We start from the raw sequence: 24,045 nt of genomic DNA on the forward strand, positions 1-24,045 counted from the left end.
AAGAACGGCCTGTGAATTTATTAATCTATTAGCTAATGAAATAAGCTTACAAATAGAAGAGCAATGTACAATGATTTAAATAAATTATTTAGAAAATTGATAAATTATTCATTCCTAATTAGATTTTGTCTCAATTTTGCTTCGAATGTCGACATTCAAACGGTCACTGTCGACATGGTTGTCAAATTTTTTTGTCAACACGACAACAATCTGTCAAACGGGAAAGCACGGACCGATTTGACTTCGTGTCCACACAAAAATCTGTCGGTGAATTGTGTGTCGAAGGAAAACGGTGTATTAATTAATTGTATTCCAAAACCAGCACGAAAGCATGGTTGAATCAAAGGCAGAAAAGGCCGAGGTTGGCCGGGAAACTGTCGGCTCCGGCAAGGAGGACATGGAACTGGGCGTACCAGTCGAAGCGCCAGTGAAAGTGTTTACGGTGGAAAGTAAGGCTGGGTCGTGGTGGAATTACTGGATTGAGGATATTCCTCCTGTAGGCTAATTGCTTCATTCGCTTGCTCTACTTTCAGTTCTCCGCCTAATTAAGGACATGCAGTTACAGCATGGTCTTCGGCATGGAGACTTTCAGCGCTACCGTGGCTACTGTTCCCGGCGCGTAAAGCGACTCCGCAAAACACTCAACCTACCTCAGGGAGATCGGCGGCATTACAAGAAGCGTAACGTTACGCTTGCCAACCTGGAAAAAACGGACTCCGACGAGCGGTTCCTGCACATACCGCTTATGTTGGCCGAACGTACGTGGTCGTACGCGATGCAGCTACGCCAGGAATCGAACACCGAACCGCGCAAACGGTTCCATCTGATTGAGAAGCTTCGCAAATCGTGCGTGTACGCGCTGCAGCTGCAGGATCTGTGCGCTTCGGATCGTTGCGATGCTCGTACGAAGCTGGAAGCGGAAGCTTACTCTGCCTGGATCCATGGTTCGTTGCATTTTGAGCTGGCGCTGTGGAAATCGGCTGCGGAAAACCTGAAGAAGGCTCAGGTGATTTACGAAAATCTCGCCCAAGCCATGCCAGAGGAAGAGCAAACCATTTACCGCGCGAAGGTGGAAGAACTGAAGCCAAGTCTGCGCTACTGTGCGTACAATGTGGGCGAGAACGCGTCGGTCAACGATTTGCTGGAGATGCGCGGCCAGGCCGGGTTGCTGGGCAACCTAAGCCATCTGGTGGCGCAGACGAAAGCCGAAAGCATGGAAGCTTTCCAGATGACGGAATGGCGCGGACGCAGCGTTACGGTCCGACCGGAGAAGGTGCGACTGTTTCTGCTCAGCATACAGGAGCTGAGCAAGAGCATCGAAAAGGCAAAAGATTTCCCGGCCAAGATTGAGATGCTGGAGAATGTGTTGCTCGATTGCAAGGATGCGATAGCCGCGATCAAGGACGAGATCAAACAGGATCCCAAGTTGCGCCAGAACACGACCGAAGGGGGTTCGGGTGGACTGATCGGAATTCAGTATCTGTTAGCATACATGTCGTACACCCGGTTAAAGCTAACACTCGAGCGCAATCTGTTGCTGGTGGCGCAGGCTAAGCTAACACTCGACGATCCGAACGTGCCGGAAAAGAGTCAACTCACCGGCGGAGGAAAGAAAACCAAGCCGCAGGATCTTTCCCGGCTGTACGAGATCATACTGCAGAACGTGACCGAAATGCAGCAACTGAGCGGGTTGGAAAGCGAAGCATCGTATCAGGCCGAAATGGAGACGCTGTCACTTTCGTTCCGCGCCTTCCGTTGCTACTACATCGCCATCACGCTGGTCGCTATGAAGCGCTGGCGGGAAGCGGTGGCTATGTATGAACGGTCGAAAAAGTACGCTAACGAAGCGGCCAACACCAAGACACCGTGCAAGGATTTCGATTTACGGCCCGAGCTAAAGCAGCTGGTCGCAACGATCGAGGGCTGCAAATTCTCTGCCCATGCATACAGCGTGCTGGAAGATGACACCGCGGACGATACGGTCCTGTTTGGCAAGAGTCAGAAATCTTCCAAACCACTGTACGAGCGGCTTTCGCACTACAAGGAAGACGCGACACTAAACTCGCGCAACCCGAACGTGTTCAAGCTGATCCCGGAGATGGAACCGATACCCGCCAAACCACTGTTCTTCGATCTGGCCCTTAACTTTGTCGATTTCCCATCGCTAGACGATAAGATAGAACAAAAGGCGGCCGGCAAGGGTGCGACCGCTGGAATGTCCGGCTTTGTGAAGGGACTGTTCGGTTGGGGTGGTGGCGGTGCCAGCAAGTAAACACGTTCCTGCCGAAGGAAGAACGAACAATTGTACACCGCAATATCCCGCAAAGGTTGGATATGTTGCACCATTACTTGTTTTTTATTCCAGTTTTGTTTTTGCTTTCTTTTTTTATTACCTATCACCGACAATCCATGGGAGGATGGTCGGTGACTAGCATGTCTACTATCAATAAATAACGCGATCCGCATATTTCAATTGGCACTCGAATCCTAAACGAATAACACGAACGATCCGAAACCCCCAAACGGCAAACACCGGTCAAACCAAAGGATGATGATAATGGATGGCATGGATGCGTTTTTTACCCTCCATCGGAATGGTGGGTGTTGGTGGTCACATGCGCAATAGCGCGTACTTCACCATCCGGAGAAGGATTGCTGTCATCTCCCGTTTCCAATCACTCTCCCGTTTTCCAATAGGAAAAAAATGCGATACAAACCGCGTCTTCTGTTTACCGGGAGAGCCTTACGGCCCAACCGAAAGGTGTTGCAAACATTTATCAACACAAAACCCGCTTTTCACCACGATGTTTTTCCATTTTTTTAGCCTTTCGAACTCCACACTGTTGGTACGCAGCAACGCGTATACATATGCGTGTGTGGGAAATGGTGACGTGAAGCTTTCGTGGTGATTTTCCCTTAACCGAGCAATCGGTAGCGGACAGTGCTCTGGTACGGACCGATTTTTATCGTTTCGGGCAAGCAAGTTTTGAGCAAATCGAGGCAAAAAAATACTTTCATTTTCACATATTGGCATTAGTAAGCTGTCGAACAGAGGCGTGTAATTAGTAGTAAAAACCCGTGTGAAAAGTTAATCCGCATTCCAACACTCTTTGTTTGGAAGGATATATTTAGGGGCGCATTAAAAAGAACAACGCCGTACGGATACATTCCGTCACATATGTTAGCGAAAACGTCCCCAACGAAAGGGTAGAGCAGTGGTACAAAAAGCGTGATGCTGCTATCAATAGGACCAGCATACCAGAAATAGAGTGATATCCTGGCAGTGAAAGGTCATAACAACAATAGGCAACAGTTTACCCCGTTTGCTTCGGGACTGTGCATTCGATTGTTTGCCCGAACTGGAGCGGAAAATCTGTTGCGAAAAGTGCAAAAGGCTGTGTGGTTTGGCCTTGCTCCGTCTCGCTTGCTCGCACGCTCGCAACTCGAAAGGACATTCCTGTGTGCTTCGGCGAGCAAACCGAACCGTTTCAAGGTGGTGCACCGTTTGCTAAAAACCCTCGCTGCGGGCCGGAACGGTGGGAGAGTGGTGCAGGCGGCCACCATGGAGCTGATACGGAAGAAGATGAAACCCTACCAGCCGTCGGAACAGCTGGTGGTGCGCGATAGCGTCAGCCTCAGCATGGACGAGGACCTGAGCGATGACGTGGAGGACGAGGTGTTCATACGCGATGGGCGCACCTGTCGCACGTACGAGGACCGGGGTGCGAAACGGCCACTCATGGCCCCGAGACGCAAATACGGCAAAGCAACAAGTGGCAATGGGAGTGCGGGCGGTAGCGGGGCGGCCGGTGTGCGGTCGTCGAGCCCCATTCTGAAGAAGTATCGCCGCCGGAAGTGCTGGAAGTGTTGCGAACCATTTTGCTACGGTTTGGCAGCGGTAACCGTCCTTATCGGTAAGTGGGCACACATACTATGGGGGCAGAAGTTAAGACGCAAAAGGCAACACGTGCATAAAAAAAACGGAAAAGCATAGGACAAAACCGCAACACGGTGAACCACACGTGAATGAAGGTGTCAATTTGCTCTGGCTCAGCCCTGGATGGCCACATTCAGGCGCCGGTTTGTTAGTTTTAATGAGTTTATGAATTATTGACACCCACCGACCAAACGGCGATGATGATGATGATGACCTTTTCGCTTGCTGCTTGTTCTTGGCGATTCTTTTTCGGATGAGTAAGCAAAACCAACATTTATTGATGGTGCGTTAAGGTGTTTCATCAGTTACCCGTTTTATAGGGATAAGAAAAATGCCAGAAGATTACCTTTTTCCTTCGATCCGTTTATAAATAGCCACCTGTAGCATTTTAAAAATTTGTTTCTATCACGTTGTAGGGTGTGTGTCCCTACTTTTTGTGGGCCATAAAAGTTTGCGCTTTGTTTGACCAATCCATTGTTCCAACGATTTTTTGGCAAATGCTTAAACGCCTTCGCTCAATTTCAATTTAGGAGGTATCATGCTTGTAAATGGTCTAAAAAGGCTTAAAGAGCTGGATCGTCCGGTGTCATTCTAATGACATGACCTGAGCCTAACGTGTGGCAGTTAGTTAATCGTACAACTCACAGAGCCCGTCATTACTGGGGCGTCTCCATTGTCCTTCCACATATACCGGGGAAACACAGTGTTGGACAGCGTCCATGTCTCATGTCTGGGGTATTTATATAGGTTCTCCTTATATAGACCCTAACATCGTCTACTATCGAATTTTTTCAACTTCCAACTTGAGGTTTTCCGCCGTCTGCTCGATCCTCTACGGTAGGCATCCATTACATTAGAAGGATTGCCATATTCATCGTTTGCCAGAATTTGGATAGACTCACGGAAAATGATTCCCATAGTTTCCACCTCAGAGTACCAGATCAGAGACTGGCTAACCCAATTTCCTTGAGCAAACTCTCCTATTCCTAAACGATCAAGAGATGGACAGGTTGAATCTCCTACTCTGTCATCTTCTCCAGGATCTGTTATAACTAGGACATGTTCACTTTCAGGACTAATAGTGTTGGCCGCATTGCTGCTGACGGCTTTCCCGCAACCGCTGCAAAAGATCAAGATATGGTTTCACAAGGAGTCCGCATTCAGCAGTGCCGTCATACGGGACAAGTTCAGCAGTCTAATGTACACCGCCGACGGGGTCTCGTATGGTACTGCAGACGGACGCAACGGAACGCTAGAGCTGGTCCCGTGCACACAGATCACCGTACAGAACGTGTGGACACGTGTCATTGCACGTGTCAACAGTGAAAGCCCGCTCCGGAAGCTGGACGTGAATGGGGACGGTGTGGATGACATCATCGTCGGGTACGGCATCGATGAAATGGTGGACGAAGGTGTCCGGGACTATATCCCCCAGTGTACTTCGCGCAAAACCGGAATTACCGATCTGTGCGGTGGTGGACTGCTGGCATTGAACGGAATTGATGGCGACACGCTCTGGCAACGGTGGACATCGTTTACGATCTTTTCGTTGAAATGTAACATCGACATCAATTCGGACGGTGGAAACGATTGTGTGGCGGCTGGTCGCGGCGGTCTCATACTGGCACTGGATGGACACAATGGGCGCATACTGTGGGAGTTGAAGGATTATTCCGATTTGGAAAGTTATGCCGAAATAAGCATCGATCTGTACACGATCAATGTGGTACGAGATTTGAATGGTGATGGAATATCGGATCTTATTGCGGTGCACGTGGAAGAAACGCAACGAGCACACGGTGGCCACATTAAGCTGATATCTGGTGCTACCGGTACGATCTTGCGTAGCATTCCCACCCCTTATCGGGAGGAAATGTTTGTTCCGATACAGGAGTTGGCGAGATCGGATGGAACGGATGCGTTTCTGGTCGTAACCGGTGGACAGAACTCGCCCGGTGGCATTTACATACTAAAGCAGGAAAATTTGATGAAGTACCCAGGGGAGACGGCATTCGAACCGATCGTACGGATGGATTCGTCCGGCTTTATGGTACCGGCCGTACTGACCGACCTGAACGGTGATGGTACGGAGGACATCGTGGTCAGCTCATTTAACTCGACCGTGTACGCGTTCGACGGTACGAACCATACCCAGCTGTGGTCGTTTACAATCGCCGACTCGGAAAGCGTCAGCTCGATCGTACCCGGACACTTCGATCATGACAATGTGACGGACTTTATGGTGAAGTACAACACGGGACCAGGCTTTCCGATTTACTACTACTCGCAAACGATGATCATAAACGGTACGAATGGTAAACCATTTTTGGACAGCTCGATCAAAGATTCGGGCGGACCGAATGGGTTGCTCGGTGGCATTACCATCTCCCAAACCGGCGGTGGTGATTTGTTTCTTCACTGGCAAACACAGTGCCGAAATCGTACGGCAGACACCACGGATGAGTATCAGTTCATTCCCGGTAAGTTAATCGATAGAAGGACTGTGAAAGCCTTTTTTGCATTATTCCATTTTCTTTTCACGCATTTTCCTTTGCAGAAAGTGACGTTATACAACAATCACGTGCGGACACGTGTGCCTTGCGCTACAACCAATCGTCCGTGCTGAAGCTGTACGCCATCACGCGTCACGTTGAGCCACCGGGCGCGGTCATCTTCTCGTCCGATGATTTAACGATCCGGCTCAATGAAACCGGCACCGCCACGGAACAAATGCAACCAAACTATGTGGCACCCATGAAACATCCGAAGATGAAGCTAAAGGGACGTAACGATGGACAGAGCAGTGCAACGATGCGCAAAACTTCCGTTGAAGCGCCGGCTGCAGCACAAGCGCCGAACAACCAGGCCGATGTGCATATGGACAAAAAGTTGTCTCCATCGCAACAGTCCAGCGTGCCCGTGGGTGTTGTCGTGGACAGCCCTGATCAGGCAGCGATGCTTGGCAGTAGACGTAAGGATGTCTTCCACGGACAGCAAACGGCAGTGGCCCAATCGATCGATACTCTTGCCGAGGAAGAAGCAAAACGGCAGGAAAAGATGGCACTGAACAATGTTTACAAGAAGTACATTTATAACGCTAACGATCAAGAATCGGTAGCTGATCTAGCGGGACCACTAGCCGGAATGGGTGACGAGGTTCGTGGTGATGAGAGGAAACCGTACATCTATCTGCCGTACGATCAGATGGAGCAAGATAGCGTAAGTCGTCGTTTTCTTGATTTGAAAAATGTGGATCTAACTGAGTTTGGTTACATTTCCAGCGTAATCCTTACCTGACGAATCAAATTCCACCGGCACCGGTGGGTAATCTTGATTACGACTACGGAACGTCACCGCTTGAAGAGGAAGGACGACCAATTCCGGCACCCTACAAGCGTCCGCGCTATCGTTCGAATGGCCGAGACGTTCGTAGCAAGTTTGGTGTTTTCGGTAGGCAAAACAAAATGCTCGAAATGTACTCGTACTATATAAGCCTTTATTTTATCCCTCAGACGATATAGAGCTTCACGATCGATCACTGGAGGAGCAGGTGTTTAACGAATCCAACCCGAACTCGCAGATCGTAAAGAAAGTGCTGCTGAACGATGAGATTATGGATGATTTGAAGAATGCTGATCCGGGCAGTAAAGGTTCGAAGGAGACGCTTTGGGATTTGGAAATGGAAAAGGAAGCCAAAGAAGCCATGAACGGTAAGTGCTTGGCGTGGGTCTGTTCTGCAGAGAGATAAAAAAGAAATGTGCAAATTTGTTCCATTTTTCCAGACGTCAACGCTATGAACTATGAGTATAATAATAAGGCCCGTCGTCAGATCGGAACGACGGTTACTGTCCCAGTTAAGGACACGACTAGCACAACGGCACCATCAACCAGAAGCCCGGCTCAGAAGCAACAATCGATTGTGCCACTTCCAAACGAAAACATTCTTCCCTCGATCGCTTCGACCGGTGTGTTGCTAAAGTCGATCACCAGTAGTACTAGTACGACCACACCGATCACTTCCACCATAGCGCCGGCCATTAATCCAACCATCGATTACGTGTTTGTGATGAACATCCGGGAATCGGAACAATATCCACCGCTGTTTCTCGATTCCGATCTGAGCTGTATACAGGAAAAAATGCAAGCTTATCGCACGTACCGGAACGAAGATATGGTTCAGCTGGAGAAAAAGTTCTTTGCCCAATGTCTGAAGGCACGGTTGCCGAATCTGACGCCCCAGTATCCACGGTTTGAAACGCAAATCATTGTCACCCGGTTGGAGATCGGATGTGGCTGCAGTGCCGATCTGAATCCGGCACGTGAAGTATGCTCGAAGCTGCACAGTTACGATCAGCAACGGTGGACACAGTACATGGGCAACGAAGGAAATGGCCGCTACTGAAGCTGCGCGGGGGAGAAGGAACAGATCCTCTGAGGACTGTGATGTTCATCTCCGGGGCTCGATCCATCTTGTATTCTTTCTACTTCTTTTATCCTGTGTGTGAGTGGCGAAATGTGTTCGCTGTACTTATTCGCATCTGTTTGTTTCAGTGTATTGGGAGAGGATGTAGGAGATAGGCGTGGCGTAAAACTGTGAGCTGCGAAGCACAATTCATCTCGTCGCAGTAGCACTTCAACAGTCGCACAATAACTACGGTGCAGTGAACCTCTGCGCTCTGTGCAGAACGCACAAAGCGTTCGCAGGTGGCTTTGCGCGTACAATCATTCGCAAACATTGGAACCGCGCTTCTGTCAAGTTTCTTTCCTTTCCTCGATGTAAAGTAGGCTAGGAAAAGCGGGGATTTGCATCGTGTTTGAATTATACTGCACTACCTAACCAGAGTACTGCATGAGTGAATCGCGGATAGGACAATCCCCTTCCGGCACAGTGAAGTGTTGAATCAGGAGAATTATCAATGTACACTTAGATTAGTACCTACCAAAAAAAAAATGATAGTCTTGGCGGATGAGAGAACCGATCGGTGGACAGTGCTGTTGTTCGGTGAGGTTAAGTTGGTGGTTTGGTTCCGAAGCATTACCTACGCATACTGATATCATTCATAATCGATCAAAAGTATTATCAGAGCAGATAAGATGGCGGATAGGCAATGCCGCCGCGCGGTTTGCTAGCAGTAAACGACTAGCATATTGCGGAAGATAGTGAAAATGGAATATTTACAAAACACACGGTATCGGTAAAAAAAAAATCAATGATCTGTTGCACAGAAAGATGTGAAAACTTGAAGAGATATGTAAATATAGTATGGAACTGGGAAACGAACGAAACGGTATTTGTGAGTGTGCGTGCGCGTGTGTGTAAAAGCATTATGTGAGCAGCAGCTGCCATTAACGATTTAAGGTAAGCTTTGTTAATTAATTTTACAAACTCATAATAGTTACGACTGTTCTTGTGGGTATTTATTATAACGAGTAACTGAAAGGCAACACCACGGGAAAGAAATTGTGTCAGTACGTTCTTCGTGCGCCCTGCTATATCTTTACCGAAAGCCGAAACCTCCCATCGTGGCGTCCATTGCCACGATTGGCATGGGGTGAAATTGTCGCTTTTGGGAAGGGATTACTTTTTCACCACCTGAATAACGTCCTCATCGTTCATGATGTGCGATATGCCAACCCGCTGGGGTGAATATTTCGTCGAGGTGCCCCACACGAGTGCGTACTTAAACTGGGCCGCTAGCGTACGATGAATTGCGTGACAGACGTGTTCCACCGTGACACCCTGCAATGTATAAACCACGCGAGGAAATTTAAATCCATCCAAGGGCAATGTTTGTCAAAAGAACTTACCCTTCGCAGAATCAGACCATCATCAAAGTCGGGCGGTGCACCCGGCTTTTTAGTGTACACCCGAATCAGCTGCAAATGTTCCCACAGTACCTCGAGCAGATAGTCCAGATTGAGATGCATGTTACAGCTGACCACAACCGAGTACGGTTGGCGTGCCAGCCGGTCTACCTCCTCGATCGAGATCTGATCGATCTTGTTGTACACGTAGATGCACGGCAGATAGATCCGATTGCCGGACACGACGTCAATGAACTCGTCCTCGGTACAATCCTCCCGGAACAGCACCTCCGCGTTGAAGATCTTGAACGAGTGCAGTATCGTTTGCACCATCTTTTCGTTGCAGCGCGTTAGTGGACAGGTGGCGTTGAAGCTAACGCCACCACCCTTCTTGATCTTGAAGTAGATGTTCGGTTTTCGCTTGTTCAACCGCAAACCGACCGACTCCAGCTCGTACTCGAGCAGATCCCGGTGCACGTTCGGTTTGGTGGCGTCCAGCATCATCAGCACCAGATCGGCTGTACGGGCCACGGCAATTACCTGCCGACCGCGACCCTTGCCCTGTGCGGCCCCCTCGATAATACCGGGCAAATCGAGCAGCTGTATGTTAGCGCCCTTGTACTCGATCACACCCGGAATGCAGGTGAGCGTCGTGAATTCGTAGTTCGCTGCCTCACTTTCGGTTTTGGTCAGTGTCGACAGTAAAGTCGATTTACCCACCGATGGGAAACCGATCAGGGCAATACGAGCATCGCCCGACTTGAGCACATCGAAACCGTCGCCCTTCTCACCCTTCTTCGATGGTTCCAACAGCTGTGACCGGTACTTGGCAAGCTTCGCCTTCAGCAAACCCAGATGATACTCGGTTGCTATGGCAAACGAAGGGAAATGTTATGTCCACATTGTGCATTCATAAACGCTTGCTGCTTACCTTTATTTTTCTGTGTTTTCGCAATCTCCTTCTCGATGTCCGAGATTTTCTCCAAGATACCCATGGTGCGGACGGGGTTCTATCGGACCGTCGGTTTCTATCGTACAGATGCTATCTTGCAGGCAGCGTTAGGCTGTTAATTTATACGCTACTAATCTAAATGAGCCTGTTTTGTGGGTAATAACGAATTAAAAACGGGATTATTTATGCAGTTCCTGCGTGGTTATTTCGTAGCAGGAACCTTCCGCAGCACCTCCAGAAACGTCAGTCAAAACAAACCGTGTTATGTCAATGTGTTCGACAAGGTTAGCTCATTTCGTTCGCCTTTCACAGGGCGCCATATTGAGCTTTCGTTTTGACAGCTGAAGTTTGTTATTCAACTTACAGTGCTGTACAAGCTTTCGCCACTACCTGCATAGATTTAAATTGTTTGGGGCAATTTTGGGGCGAATGAAAATTGATTAAATAAAATTTAAAATCAAATTGTAATTTATCGTCAGACACGTGGGGTAATTTATTTGAATAATGTTTTCTTTTGTTTCTCTAATTTGTCATGCCTTTCATAAAGAAGTTTGTTTTTTTTTTCTATGCACGTTATAGTTCTTATAGATGAAGCTTAAATTATTCCTCACGATAACAAAAAAACAGCTTTAAAATGCTCATTAAAATGATATTAAATAATCTCAAATTTCATTCTTTTCTTGATATTTTTCTTCAAAACCGACAGAGATTTCAACGCATGTAAGAGGGTAATAATATCATGCAACTTGTGATAACAATTTTTGAAAATAATCGAAACTGATATATTTGTGTTTGTTTTTATTATTTATTTATTTATTATAGTACATAGTTTCTCAATCTTTTTACCATCGCCTCATAGCACATGTCAGCATTATCGTGACATTTGTTCGTCGATTTGCACCATGCACCGGTTCACTTCTCACCTCCTGCAAGCTAGATTAGCTTTGCTCCATTTTTTTAGCTAGCCCTCAGCTCACGGTCCCTTAAGCGTTAGGATGTATATATTAACTAAGATTAAATCTTTTTGTATTCTTTCCTCCCCTTTTTTGTTGCTATATGTATATTAATCTGTATATCTGTATGTACAAAACCCATAATTAACTTTGTTTCCTTGCTTTGCTTAACGCTACGTTGTTGTTCTTGTCTCGGCTATGCTGTTTTGCCCATGTTGGCCGTGTATCGCTGCTTTGAGCAGATACGGCATTTACATCACCGGCTTTTTGCTTCATTTGATTTGATGAACATACTAAAGACACAAGAAAAAAAATCACTTCCACTTGTATGCACGCACTGTGTTATTCCCATCGAAACACCGAAACATTTAATTCAACTGGGCGCCTCCATCGTGACAATCGGTAACTTGGCTCGATTGGGTTTAAACGTTTTCGTCACTTTTATGTGTTGTGCTTTTTTGTTTGTTTGTTTAAATTTTCATTTATACATCGAACATAATGTTTCCTTGAAAGTAAAATTAATAAATCACCAACATTTACCAAGAAACATTCAACAGTTGCATATCTGTGGACTGTATGTTATTCCTTTTTTGGTTTGTTTCATACGTAATACAAGTGTCTGGACATACTTTTTGTTGGTTTAGACAATGTTATTTGTTCACCATTGAACTTTTTTGTATCTTTGTAGTTCTGTGTATAATCGTAATCATATGATTGCAAACGTATATATATTTACAGCTTTCCTTTGCAAACACTTCTCCGTTTGCCAGTTGCAACTTCACCAGTGTCCGTGTTTTTGTTACTGTTGAGCTTTTACCATTGTGTTTATGTTTTTTTGTTTGTTCTTTAAACCTCTCCGTTCTATTAATATCTTACGTATTATATTAAATCTGTGAAGGGTGTAAATTTAGTAATATTGAATTTGTATGGTTTGTTTTCATGTTGCTTTTGTTGGTTGAATTTGAGTTGGAATGAATGAATGTGAAAAAACGGTTTTGCTACATTTATGCGTTCGCCAGCAGCCGTCAATTTTCTTTTTAACAATGGGGTTTTTTTAAACGCTCTGCTTACAGTAACGGTTGAGCGTTTTACAGTAAAATACATATATGTGTCTGTCTCCATGCCGTTCAGAACCCTTTTTGTTTGTTCCCTTTCGCGCATTAAGTTTCGGGGGTTTCTTTCTTTTCTGGTGCGATTTTGTAAAGTTTAGTTACAGTACACTGAAACTACTACAGCGTTCTCATGTGTGTGTGTGTGTGTGTGTATCTGAGCAAAACTTGAGTGTGTTTAGAAAAAGGATCTAAAATTATTAGCATAAATAAAATCGCGTTTTTTGAGTTCCATTTTTCTCTTTTTATGAAAAATGGAAAATCTTTCATTTTATATATCTCTTTTTGCGCGTTTTGCTTCCGCATTTCTGTCTCACTTCCCGATTTAACTTATCACCGAATGGACCAGATATAAATCACATAAAAGCCGATGATAGTGGAGACAGTGGGGAGTGTTTCACAGTGTTGTTTTGCGGTCACGCTACTGGAGTACTGGATGGATTGGTTTGGCTACACTGCGTCTGCTTGCGCTAGGAATGAGTAAATCACTTTTTGTTCCTTTTCTTGCTGTATGTATATGAGCTTCCACTGCCATCGAAACTCGGACTATTCAATGTGTAAGTGTAAAAAGTATTTGGCCTTATTAGTAGATCCTTCCTTTTCTCGTTTGGCGTAGTGCTTTGTTCTGTTGTTTCTCCTCTGGGCTGACTATCTCGGTCGGTTATCATACACAGCATTATGTGTTGGGCTTTGTAATTTATGCTTTTATCTAGTAAATACACCTTGTGCCACTGCAACTGTTCTGCCAGTTAGACAGACAGACAAACAGACGTGCAAAGTTTCGCCTACGTTTTTTTTAGTTTGAGCAAATGTCTATGCTACCCGACGGTGCGTTTAGCTGCGTTGGGTTAAGAATGGGAATTATCTGAGCAAAACGGAACGCATAATCTATTCACCTTCTTCGCTTGCGTGTGCATTTTCGTCCTTCCTGTACACACTTTAACGCTTTCTAATTGATTTCTTACAATCTCGTTCAACTACTTGTTTTTTTTTGTTTTTCTTTCACAATTTTCTAACTCCATTTGTCTAGAATCGACCATGCGAGGAAGAAAACCATTCGATACAAAGCTAATAAACACGTTACTTTTTGCTATAAATGGATCGGAGATGTGGAACAAGTAGTACAAACTTGGGACAAACTGTTGTTTAATTGTTTCTACGCTTTTGGTTTTTTTCTTCACATTTTCTACCGCGAACAACTGCGCTAACAGACTGTTTGAAACAAACAGTGTTCCAACTGTTTGTAACCCATGAAACAGGAACACCAACCACGAAACAATTCGGTTTTGTTTTCTTTTCCTCTTCGGAAGAGAACATTTCGCTATCTACGCTGCAAGTTCTACATTGGGAAAGGTATAGGAAAATATAGAAGAAAGGGAAGGGAAAGATAGCTAAAAACCAAAAATGTGTGTCATCTACGGAAAAGAATAAATTATAAAAATAGATTAAATAAAAAATAACACAAAAAAAAACAAACTAAACGAATGTATAACGTAACAGGACTGTGTATTTACAATTATGTCTTTCCATTTCATTAGTTTTTTTTCTTCTTCTGCTGGCCCACTTACTTCACGCACAAACTACTACTAATTGATGGACATGCTGTACTGTTCGCTTTGTTCTAGCCTTGTACAACCATACGTGGTTGAAACTGTCACCTTATACATTTCTTTTTTTGAGTTGTTAAATTTTGAAAACAAAACAACATTCAAACAATTGTCACACTTCCTTGCCTAAAGCAAAAAAAAAAGAAACCTTTCAGCCAAAAAAAACAAAACCTATTAATGGATAATTATATTTTGCCTATCGTTTATCTGCTAAGATCCCACTTTATAAAGTTTCCACTACTTATTTAGCTAAATAAATTTTGCACACAAACAAAAAAATAGAACGAAACCACTGCTACCACACAAAACGTTTTCCTTTCCCGGTTGGCAATATGCAATCGTAAAAATTGCAAAGAAAAAAAAAAGAAGTTACATATATTTGACTTTACTATTAAATATACGCTTTAGGATGTTTCTTCTTATATAACCAAAAAACAAAATATATATATATTTGTATATATTACCACGCACACATACCCACAAACTCATGCACACATGCCAAGTACAGGAGGAAGAAAAAGAAATTGTAATAATATTTTAAGACTTCAGTTCAGATAAAGGTCAGGTGGGGTATGAATTGTGCTTTTTGTGTTTTGCCTTTTGCTAGATATACATATACCGGATGCCTTCTGTTTTAGATTTTTCCCCAACACAATCATACCAGCCATTAACTTTGATGGCAAGTGCACGTTCATTTGCACCCGGAAATGATTGTAATGGTTGCAGAGCGTGAGTAAGGGGAAACAATTGAATTTTAATTTTTCTAAAAAGGCAAAAAAAAAGGAAACCAAAACAATTGATATTTCGCTTATTCGCTACAGGATGAGTATTTCCGGCGGGATGTGGTTTCTTCTTTCCTCACTCACTATCCTTATATGGTTTGTTTGCATGGTGATGGTTTCTCTCTTTCTATCTCTTTCTCTTTCTTTTGCTCTCTCTCTTTCAGTTTTGCCTTGGTTTTAATGCTATTTTAAACGTTAAGAATTTTCCCCACAATTTTTTTAAGACACACGCCATTGTGTTTGAGTAGTGTGTAACGGTTTAAATAATATATTGCAACAGCGCAGGATGACGAACCACGACGTCCACGGGATGAAGTTGGCTCAAGAAAGGATCCGTTTATTTGCACAAACGCACACACCATCTATTTGCGTCGGTGTCCGTATGTTGTTTTAGTTTTATCGCGTTTTGATGGCGTTGTAATGCTTGAGCAAACGGTGATACAAATATTCATTCTGCCGTGTGTGTGTGTGTGTTTTTTTTAAATCTCCCATGAATATCTCGCTCCTTCAGTACGCTGCATGTGGCGGCTGTATGTGTGTCTGAGTGTGTGGGTTTCACGAACGCCAACCGAAGAAGTATGGTTTTTGGTTATGCTTCACACAAAATCGTTTGTTGCCGGTCGGGTAAGCGGTTCCTGTGCCTGTGAAAGAAGAAACAGAAAGGCGAGCTTTAGTGTGAGTGAAAACAAAATATTTAACTCATGTAACAAACAGTAAGCTAAAGGAAATAAAAAAAAGAAACAAGAGAATATAACGAATAGAAGAGAGAAGAAATAAAAAGAAAAAGGAGAAACATTCTAACAACGGTTGACACTAGCGTTGGAAGAATTGAATTGATCTAGAAAAATTCATTAAGCTCATTTTTTTTTAAATTTTTATGGCAGTTGCAAATTATATATTACAGTACTTGCTATAAATATTGAACTTCAGCTGAAGCGAATTTTGCAATCGCAGATTAGCAGTAGTTGAGATATTTTGGAGCTTGATGAAATGTTTAGAAATAAAATTAATCTTTCGCGATTGATGATTCTTCAGAGATTAATGAATCTTTTGAGTGTCGATTCAAATGTCACTTCACTGAAGATTCATATGAATAACTTTTCTCGCAAGACACACTAGTTGAAACACATGCGAAACGAAACGAACTTTTGGAACGAACCAAGGGCAGCTAATAAGAATAAAAGAGAAATACTTTAAAACAATACGGAAAGCGAACCATTTTTGGGGAGGTACACCATGTTAGCACAGAACGAAAAGAAAAAAAACGGATTTAATTTGCTTCCGTCCAGTACCGAATTTCTTGCGCCATGCTGTTTTAACCTTCTGTGACTGACTCGTTCAGAGGACATGTGAAAGACAAACTTTCAATTTGGGTGTAATTGTGATCTTGATTTTTTTTATCTTGTGGAAAATGGAACCTTCCATTCGTGTACTTATAAACAATAAGAAAAATCCCTACAAATAAGATAAAAAAATACATTTGCTAAACGGAAGCATGCAAAACTAAACGCACTACTACACCGATGACGTAAACATGCATATTTCTGAGATGCACGCAAAATAACACAACGCCATGTTCCGTCCGTGCTTACCTTCCCGCGGGTTTGCGGGTCGCAAACATTCACAGAACACATGGACATGTCCTGCGCTTAGTTTTGTACAGTTTTGTTGTGCGTTTAAAGTTGATCGGTCTCTCTCAGAGTACTTTGGCACAGTTTGCGGTGCTTGATGCGCGGTGCAGTTTTATGACTTTTGGATGGGTCCATCCAAAAGCTTCGTGGCTTTCGTGTGAAGAACTAATGTGCTCTAATGCTCGCGCGCGTATGTGTGGACATCGCCACACATCGACGGGAACTGATCCGCGAAATGGAATGCTTTTTGGTTGCGTGGTGTGGTTTTGCAGTGGATGATGTAGTGACGGGATTTTTTAGTACAAGTGCTTTTTGGGATGAATGATCGAAACCACGATGTCCTCGGTAGAAACAACTCCGCCAACAACTAGTACAGCAGGACATACGTTGGGCCAGCTTTTTGGAACAGGTTATGCCTTTCCTTCACTCTCTCTCTTTTACGCACTCTTTTACAATCGCCCATGTGGTGGTGGTGTGTGTAATTTTTGTTGCTTTGTTGCAATTTTTTTTCTTTTTAAATTTCGCTTTCACAAACGCACATTTCAACAACCGAAAAAAAACAAAAACCTCCCTCCCAACCCTACCGCGGTACTTTAATTTTAATCTAAGCTACTTTGGCAAACACTTCATGTGCGGTAGTGAAATGTATTTATCTGGCCGGATTTTTGTTTTGATTTGTTTTTTTTTTTTTTATTTTAACCCATCGGGACGAGGGGGAAACAAAAGAAGATCAAGTTAATCGAATTTTGATTTCACAAAATAAGGGGTATCGAATCATTTTCCGTTTTAGCAAATCATTTCGGGGAAGGATGGAAGGCAATTATCGCAATGTAATGCGACCATGGTTAAATTACATTATGCGTAGCGCGCGAGAGAAAGAGTGGAAGAAAGAGGTGGAGAAAAGAAGAAAAAAGATTGCAATTGTTGAATCAAATCCCACGTATTGTATAGGTGCTGCTTGTGTTTGTTGTCTTTAAGATTAATTGCTAAACCAAGTTGATCTTCCTGGATGAGATTGCTTATTTTGCATGACACACTGACATCCCTTCGTTATTATCCAATTTCGTTATTTATTGGAAGGTGACCGATGGTATAGGCTACAATGCGATTATTTTTGTTTACCTATTGTGTTATTCTTAATGATTCTTTTGGAGAAGACTCTTTGACATGTATCAATGACAGACTCTTTAGTGAAGATTAATTGGAAGTTTACGAATCTTTGTAGATCTTCGCTATATAGATTCAAAATTAATAATTCGGGTGAGGGATTCATTCAGATTCATCCCATATATTTGTTTCCTTCCATCACACACCGGAATTCAAAAGAGGTGCAAAGAAATGAGTGTTATGATAGGCATCTTCACTCAGAAATCAACGATCGACGAGAACATATTTGTGGTTTCAACTTTACAATTCTTGTGCATAAATCTCGCTTTAAAATGAGGTTAGATGTGAAGGATTAGACACCAATTATCACCAAAAATTTTTTTTTATATAGAATTACTATTGCTAAAACATTGGCGGAATGGAGAGATACCATGTCAACCATGTGGTGAATAGTCTAAAATTCCTGGAGCTTGATTGGGGGAACTTTTGAAGCATTCGCCTTGAAGCCAAATTCTGACCACAGAGCGATCATGCCTTGCTTTTTTATCTCAGTTATAAGAAATAGACACCATGAAGTCTGTGACAATCAAATACTAGAGATATTCGCCAATAAGCACCAAAACCGAAGTCTTTATAAATCTCCCTAAAAGATAGCAAATTGGTGCAATTTTTGATCTACAACGGAGAATTCAAAACATGTTAAATAAAGATTAAATAAATAATCTCTTTTCCCAATTTAATACCACTTGCCGTTCTTCCACCATCCCCTTTGGGCTTGTGTCTGTGTACTTTAAACGCCATTTGTTTCACTTTTTCCTTCCCTAATCTGGACAGTTAACCTCTATGCTGCAGCGCTTTTCCATACACAGGCACCCGCGTAATTTGCACCCAAAAAATCGCTCGACTTGTTGTGGACAAACACCCAGTGAGTGCGAATTCTGCTCGGATTGTTACGATAGGGATAGTTGTGATGTTTTTTTTTAGTTTCCCTCACTTCACTTCATTTCATCTGCAGTAGGGGCAAACTAACGAAGCAAAGCACACCAAAGCAAAGTGGATGATCATGATGGTGCTGGTGGATGGGTAAGTTTAATCCTTTCTTAGTGCCAGCTTCAGGACAGCCAGCCCCGTTGTTATCAGCATAGCTTTTGTGCGAAAATGAAATATGAAAAAAACCGATCCAAACGTACCGAAAAAAGGCAAAATTCCCACACAGACACACATTTCGTTTGGGTGCGTCTTTTGCAAGCACATCAGCTTAGCTCTCACTCACAGCTGCCCGGTTGCTCAATCCGGAACCAAGGCGCATTAGAAGCCACTTTAGACGTCCGAGTAGTAGCGACATTTTCTTGCCATTCTGCTGCCCCCCCACCGGGAGGAGTGGGAAAAAAATCTCTTTTGCACACGGAAAACGCAAATGCATTTTCCCCCGCCGCCGTCAAACCGTGCCGTTTCTCGTGCCTTCTAATTTTCTTCCGTATCATCGTACCCAGCTTTACCAAGTGGCAAGTCATGCAAGTCAACTCTCCGGTGCCTTCTGTTTACCATCTGGATATAAATAGAACGTCTCGTGAATCGCGAAAACTGTCCACATTTATGCCACACTGCTGCCGGGTTTTGCGTTGGACAGGTTCTTTTTGGTGTTGCTGACACAATTTCACCTCCTTTCACCTGAAGCTGCTGGCAAACGGTAGAAGACAGAAAGGAAGGCAATGGAAAAACAAAAGATCTTTATCGGTACACACACCCCACACGCACCACGCTTACGCCACGGCAAAGTTATCAGAAAACTTCAGTCGAATGTTTGTTGCAAATCACAAATCAGTTGACAACAACAACCGAGTGTTTCCTTTTTTTTGTGGTCGTTGCTTTTTTTCCACCCCATTCATCATGCACTTGTTTTGTTGCTCATTTTACTGGTTGTACAATAAAAAAACACAAAATACAATAGCACCCTCTTGTGATGCACTGAAGAGCGACCAGCTCATGGCGGAATGGTAGCAAAACCGGCCAAGTTTTCCTCACCTAATTGACCGAAGTGCGAAGCATAGTTCTAATCATGTACGCTGAAATAGGAGCAAAACAACAACAACAAAAAAATACCCCAAAAAACCCCAAAATAAATGAAAGCATCCAAAAAGTTGCTCCTGAATGTCGGAGTGACTGTTTGCTTAAAACTTATATCTCGTCGGTTAGCTTATTTTATTATCCATCTGTGCCGGCTCTACGGCTGTGAATAATTCATGCCATGGTGTGTCTAGGGGCGAATGTGTCTGTGTGTGTGGGTGCGGACAGCTTCTAGGACACGGAACACCCACATTCACACACACACACACATTGTCACACATGGGGACGCAGGATCAGATTCAGTACGAAGGATATAAAAAGTTTGCATCCATAGCCTGAAACGTTGTTACCATATGTACGGGATGGTCTTTTTTTAACTTTGTTATTGTTGTTGTTGTTGTTTGATGCCTCCTCCCACATAACCAGGAACCGGATACAGGAGGTGGGCACTTTTGTGCGACACTGACCCCAAACACTTATTCACCAGCACCAGTTTGTGTGTGAGTGTGGAGTGGTTCCTTTTGGTGTCGCTTTTCACACAAAGCAACCGAGTCTAAATCGAATGAATAAGTGGAGTTTGTTTGAAGCGGGGTGGGGTAAGGATGGAGACCCTTGTGGGGGGTGGGGGGATTGGGTACAGAATCTGGAAAATCCTGACTACCCTTAATGTTTACTCTACACATACGTACGTTGATAAAAACTCCTGGCAAATGAATATGGCGGAGAGGAAAGCTTTTGGTAAACAGAAAAACTTTTAGTTAGTGTTTTAGTTGTCCTTATGTGCGCTACGGGTACACAGTCCCATACACGGTCCCCGGTCATAACGAAGCGTCAAGGTTCGCCGTGTACTGCCCGTTGCGAAAAACCCGCAAAAGGATTTAATCAGGTTAATATCCGCTCATATTCACCCATATGCTAGGTTCTAGGAGCTCCTCTCTGTTTTTTTTTTGCTTTCGTCCATTCTACGACGACATCTTGCAAGCGAAATGAAATGAAATTTTAAAGTGTGGGAGTATGAGGTTTTTTCCCTTCATTCTTTACTAGCACCCTCTTTACAAAACGAGTTTATGAGCCGTATGAAAGTCGAGTGAATAACAGCAAAAAAAAAAGACACTCATAAGCGACCCAAAACCCACGAACGAGCCTTACGAGACAAAAGTGTGACAGGACGAAGGATTTCGTATTTAATTAGAACATTTTTCGCTTCTACCATATATTAACCGTGTTCTTTAGCAAACACTTCTGTGAGGGTGAAAGCTTTTTTCCTTTTTTTTTGTTTTGTCCCTTTTTTTTCTTCGGTCAATAGAAGCTGATAAACCCCTGGACGCTTGGACACGCAGCACCGGACACATTATGATTTATGATGAATTTTTTTGTTGCTTCGTTTCGTCTAGCAGATTAAAAGCTGAATAGAGGGGGATGGTTTTACCTTCACATTGGTGAATGATACTTTACACCAAACGTGAGTTGAAACGTTACTAAGCACCATCTTGAGGTGTTAGTCGCTTAATAAAAGACGATGATATCGCAGTTCCCATTTACACTCTCGATAATGTGGTGAGGATGAAGTTAATGGTACTTTATCGAATGGTATCGATGAGAAAAAGTCTTTTGTTACGAACTGTTCTACTTGGCAGGATTTTTGAGTCCAATTGGCAAAGTTGAATTATTTTCAAGTTGAACTAGAATCGAGTAGAATCTGGAATCGTTCCTAATTTCTTGAAGTTTAAGGTTTTTTTTCGATCTCAAGTGGCAAAGAGTGAGATATTTTTGGACTCTTAGAATTTATTAAAATAAATTCGGAATTCTTCACCTTTTTCAAAGCTTTTTCAATTCACATCTTGACAACACTTTTAAATTTGAGATAATCAAATTGAACTTTCCAAAGATCCAAAAATTGGGAGGCATTTGTAACCTTACTCAATATATTCCAGTTCAACGTGAAAAAACTCCAGTAATGACTGTAACTTTGCCATCTGAGCTCGAAAAACCCTGTAAATAGTTACCCCTAGTTAGTGACATTCAACCTTATAAATACTGGATTGAAACACCAGCAACACTGGTCACTGTGTATTGTTCCGAAAGCCCCTTCCAATACAAATGACCCGGGGTCGCATGGTTGCGTCTGTGTATAAACGTCGAATGAAACGATTTCAATTTATCCTATTTCCATTATCCTACCACTAATTTGCTCGATTTGTAATCCTTCCTCTTTGGCTTCATTTTTCCATCCATCTTCCCGTGGTTTCTTCTCGCTCTACTACCGGACACACACACGCTTATCCATTATTCCCTCGAAGTGTTTTGCTTTTACAAAGATACGTCGGTGACTGTCCGGGGGAACCGAACAGATACAAACCCCCACCCACGGGGGGATAGTTTCACGCTTAGACCTACGTATGTTTTTTTCTATTTCTTGTCTTACAGTTTCTTTACAAGTGGATATTCATTTCATATTAAATAGCAGGTGATTTGCCAGGGTTTTCCGTTTTTTTGCTGTTTGTTTTTGGCACGCTGTTTCCCGGTACGAATCGCCCGGTGATCACCTTATCTTATGCAGACGGTATAGTCCCGGGCTAGTGCTCTTACCTCTTCGCCAACGGTGCTCGGATACATGCGGCTCTGCATGTTCTTCTCCAGGCTGAACTGGTCCTCGGTCGTTTTTCGGTACACCGGATTGTCGAAGTTCATGGTTTGCGCGCGTCCATGCGTGTAGTAGCGATATAAGCAGAACGCAACCTGCGCAAAAGAGAACGATGAGATACAAAAGAAACTGTTATTGGGAAGCTTTATCTGATTGGGAGGAAACTAGAAGTGGTACGAAAAGCAGATCAGTTCAATTATAGAATACATTTAAAAAAATCGCAGATTGAAAATAATTAAATTAAAAGTGGAAAGAAAATAACTAGATAGAGAAGTGAAAATCTAAAAGTGAGTCAGAGGTAGAAAATGGAACTCGTTATACTGAAATTGAAATTTTCCTATCAACGAAAGGTAATGAATAGTTCTGGAGAATGAAGCAAAAACTAATAGATTCTTACGTACAAAGCAATTGTTAATAGAATAACAAGTTGAAAGGGAGAAAAAAAAATCACTTACCAATGCTATGAAGCAGAACACCACTAACAGGATGCAGATAGCGATTAAACCGACCTTACCGGAGTCATCCTCGACCACACCCGGATGGATGATCGTACCGTCGGTACCATTTCGCATCGTTGCTATTATAAATATCCATTTATGAGCGAGCAGGTGAAAGTTTGAGAGAAAGAAGAAAAAAAAACGGGAAGAAATGGTCAAGAGAAAGGAAAATGTTAGAAATGTCTTGATTAAAAACCGCCGAGTGCACAACAATGAGATCTGCAGGATATGGTAGGATCACATCTGCGGTCGTAAGGTCGTCGGGATAAAAACCGTTCAACCGTTGGGTTACGAGGTTCGTGATGGACGGTTGGTTGGTTAGAACAATTACAGACACACATACACATACAGACACACTAACGTGACGTTTCGTGTCCCGGATGGAACAACGGGCTCCATCGCTTAGGGGAAGCCAGTCAGTCGGTGCGATGTAATAACTACGAAAAACGGGATCCAAGGGTTAGGGACGAATTATCACATGAAGGAAATGGGTATAAAAACCAACAACCGGAAGTGTTAGTCAAGAGTCGGAGGGAATCGTTATCCTTCCAAACGCTCCAGAACAGTACAGCAACATACACAATGAGTGGTAGCAAACAAAACCCCATAAAGGGCGACAGCAGGTTGGGAAGAATGTGGGAAAATGCATTTGGCCACGGCACGAGCTCGCGCCCGCGTGGGTTATGGTCGAATGAATGGTTGTGGGTGATGTGGTCGTGATGGTAGACGCTGGGAAATTATGGATGCTTTCGTAAGGGAAAGAATTCTTAAGTGTTAACATCCCACTCTTCGTTTTCCGAACAGTTCGAAGAGCAAGAGTTCGTTTCCGCTGGCGGACGTTTCTCCATTTGGGTTTGCATTATGGCTCTCTTTGTGGCATGGGGTGAAATCGCAATGGAAACATATTAAAAAGCGGCATAAATAACGACAGTAATGGAAACCATTAGCGCCACA

The 24,045-nt window shown here is 43.5% G+C and overlaps 4 protein-coding genes across 26 annotated transcripts in view; 2 read left to right on the plus strand and 2 right to left on the minus strand.

Moving 5' to 3' along the window:
• The first annotated feature begins 202 nt into the window (after positions 1–202).
• Positions 203–2,473, plus strand: LOC125765924 (signal recognition particle subunit SRP68). Its single transcript, XM_049431458.1, has 2 exons — positions 203–449; positions 534–2,473. Exons 1-2 carry the CDS (start codon positions 332–334, stop codon positions 2,270–2,272), a joined length of 1,857 nt encoding a protein of 618 aa, XP_049287415.1. The 5' UTR covers positions 203–331; the 3' UTR covers positions 2,273–2,473.
• A 389-nt stretch (positions 2,474–2,862) lies between these two features.
• LOC125765902 (uncharacterized) lies at positions 2,863–9,215 on the plus strand. Its single transcript, XM_049431424.1, has 6 exons — positions 2,863–3,914; positions 5,011–6,417; positions 6,495–7,156; positions 7,219–7,387; positions 7,450–7,647; positions 7,720–9,215. Exons 1-6 carry the CDS (start codon positions 3,563–3,565, stop codon positions 8,337–8,339), a joined length of 3,408 nt encoding a protein of 1,135 aa, XP_049287381.1. The 5' UTR covers positions 2,863–3,562; the 3' UTR covers positions 8,340–9,215.
• A 118-nt stretch (positions 9,216–9,333) lies between these two features.
• LOC125765966 (developmentally-regulated GTP-binding protein 2) lies at positions 9,334–10,955 on the minus strand. Its single transcript, XM_049431527.1, has 3 exons — positions 10,674–10,955; positions 9,746–10,611; positions 9,334–9,677 (listed from the first exon to the last, which is right to left on the minus strand). The coding sequence occupies exons 1-3, from the start codon at positions 10,735–10,737 to the stop codon at positions 9,516–9,518; spliced, it is 1,092 nt and encodes a 363-aa protein (XP_049287484.1). The 5' UTR covers positions 10,738–10,955; the 3' UTR covers positions 9,334–9,515.
• A 3,288-nt stretch (positions 10,956–14,243) lies between these two features.
• Positions 14,244–24,045, minus strand: part of LOC125765898 (low-density lipoprotein receptor) — a 161,643-nt gene continuing 151,841 nt past the window's right edge. For 22 of the 23 annotated variants that reach the window (XM_049431402.1, XM_049431422.1, XM_049431412.1 and 19 more), the window contains 3 exons: positions 23,050–23,171; positions 22,540–22,689; positions 14,244–15,786 (listed from right to left, as the gene is read on the minus strand). In XM_049431402.1, the coding sequence (XP_049287359.1) occupies positions 15,742–15,786; positions 22,540–22,689; positions 23,050–23,171 (317 nt within the window). In that variant the 3' untranslated portion in view covers positions 14,244–15,741. Of the gene's footprint in view, positions 15,787–16,737; positions 17,430–22,539; positions 22,690–23,049; positions 23,172–24,045 lie in introns of all 23 variants that reach the window. The other variant, XR_007418632.1, reaches the window with a different exon arrangement.

Source organism: Anopheles funestus, chromosome 2RL, assembly GCF_943734845.2.
Source record: "Anopheles funestus chromosome 2RL, idAnoFuneDA-416_04, whole genome shotgun sequence".
Taxonomy (NCBI): Eukaryota; Metazoa; Arthropoda; class Insecta; order Diptera; family Culicidae; genus Anopheles; species Anopheles funestus.

Bases quoted from the DNA above. Each gene is read 5' to 3' on its own strand.
- LOC125765966 (XM_049431527.1), bottom strand. From the start codon at position 10,737: ATGGGTATCTTGGAGAAAATCTCGGACATCGAGAAGGAGATTGCGAAA. The intron at 10,612-10,673 runs GTAAGCAGCAAG...CGTTTGCCATAG, and splicing joins GAAAACACAGAAAAATAAAG to CAACCGAGTATCATCTGGGT. The intron at 9,678-9,745 runs GTAAGTTCTTTT...TATACATTGCAG, and splicing joins ATGGTCTGATTCTGCGAAGG to GGTGTCACGGTGGAACACGT.
- LOC125765924 (XM_049431458.1), top strand. From the start codon at position 332: ATGGTTGAATCAAAGGCAGAAAAGGCCGAGGTTGGCCGGGAAACTGTC. The intron at 450-533 runs GTAAGGCTGGGT...CTCTACTTTCAG, and splicing joins GAAAGTGTTTACGGTGGAAA to TTCTCCGCCTAATTAAGGAC.
- LOC125765902 (XM_049431424.1), top strand. From the start codon at position 3,563: ATGGAGCTGATACGGAAGAAGATGAAACCCTACCAGCCGTCGGAACAG. The intron at 3,915-5,010 runs GTAAGTGGGCAC...GTTCACTTTCAG, and splicing joins AGCGGTAACCGTCCTTATCG to GACTAATAGTGTTGGCCGCA. The intron at 7,157-7,218 runs GTAAGTCGTCGT...TTACATTTCCAG, and splicing joins ATCAGATGGAGCAAGATAGC to CGTAATCCTTACCTGACGAA.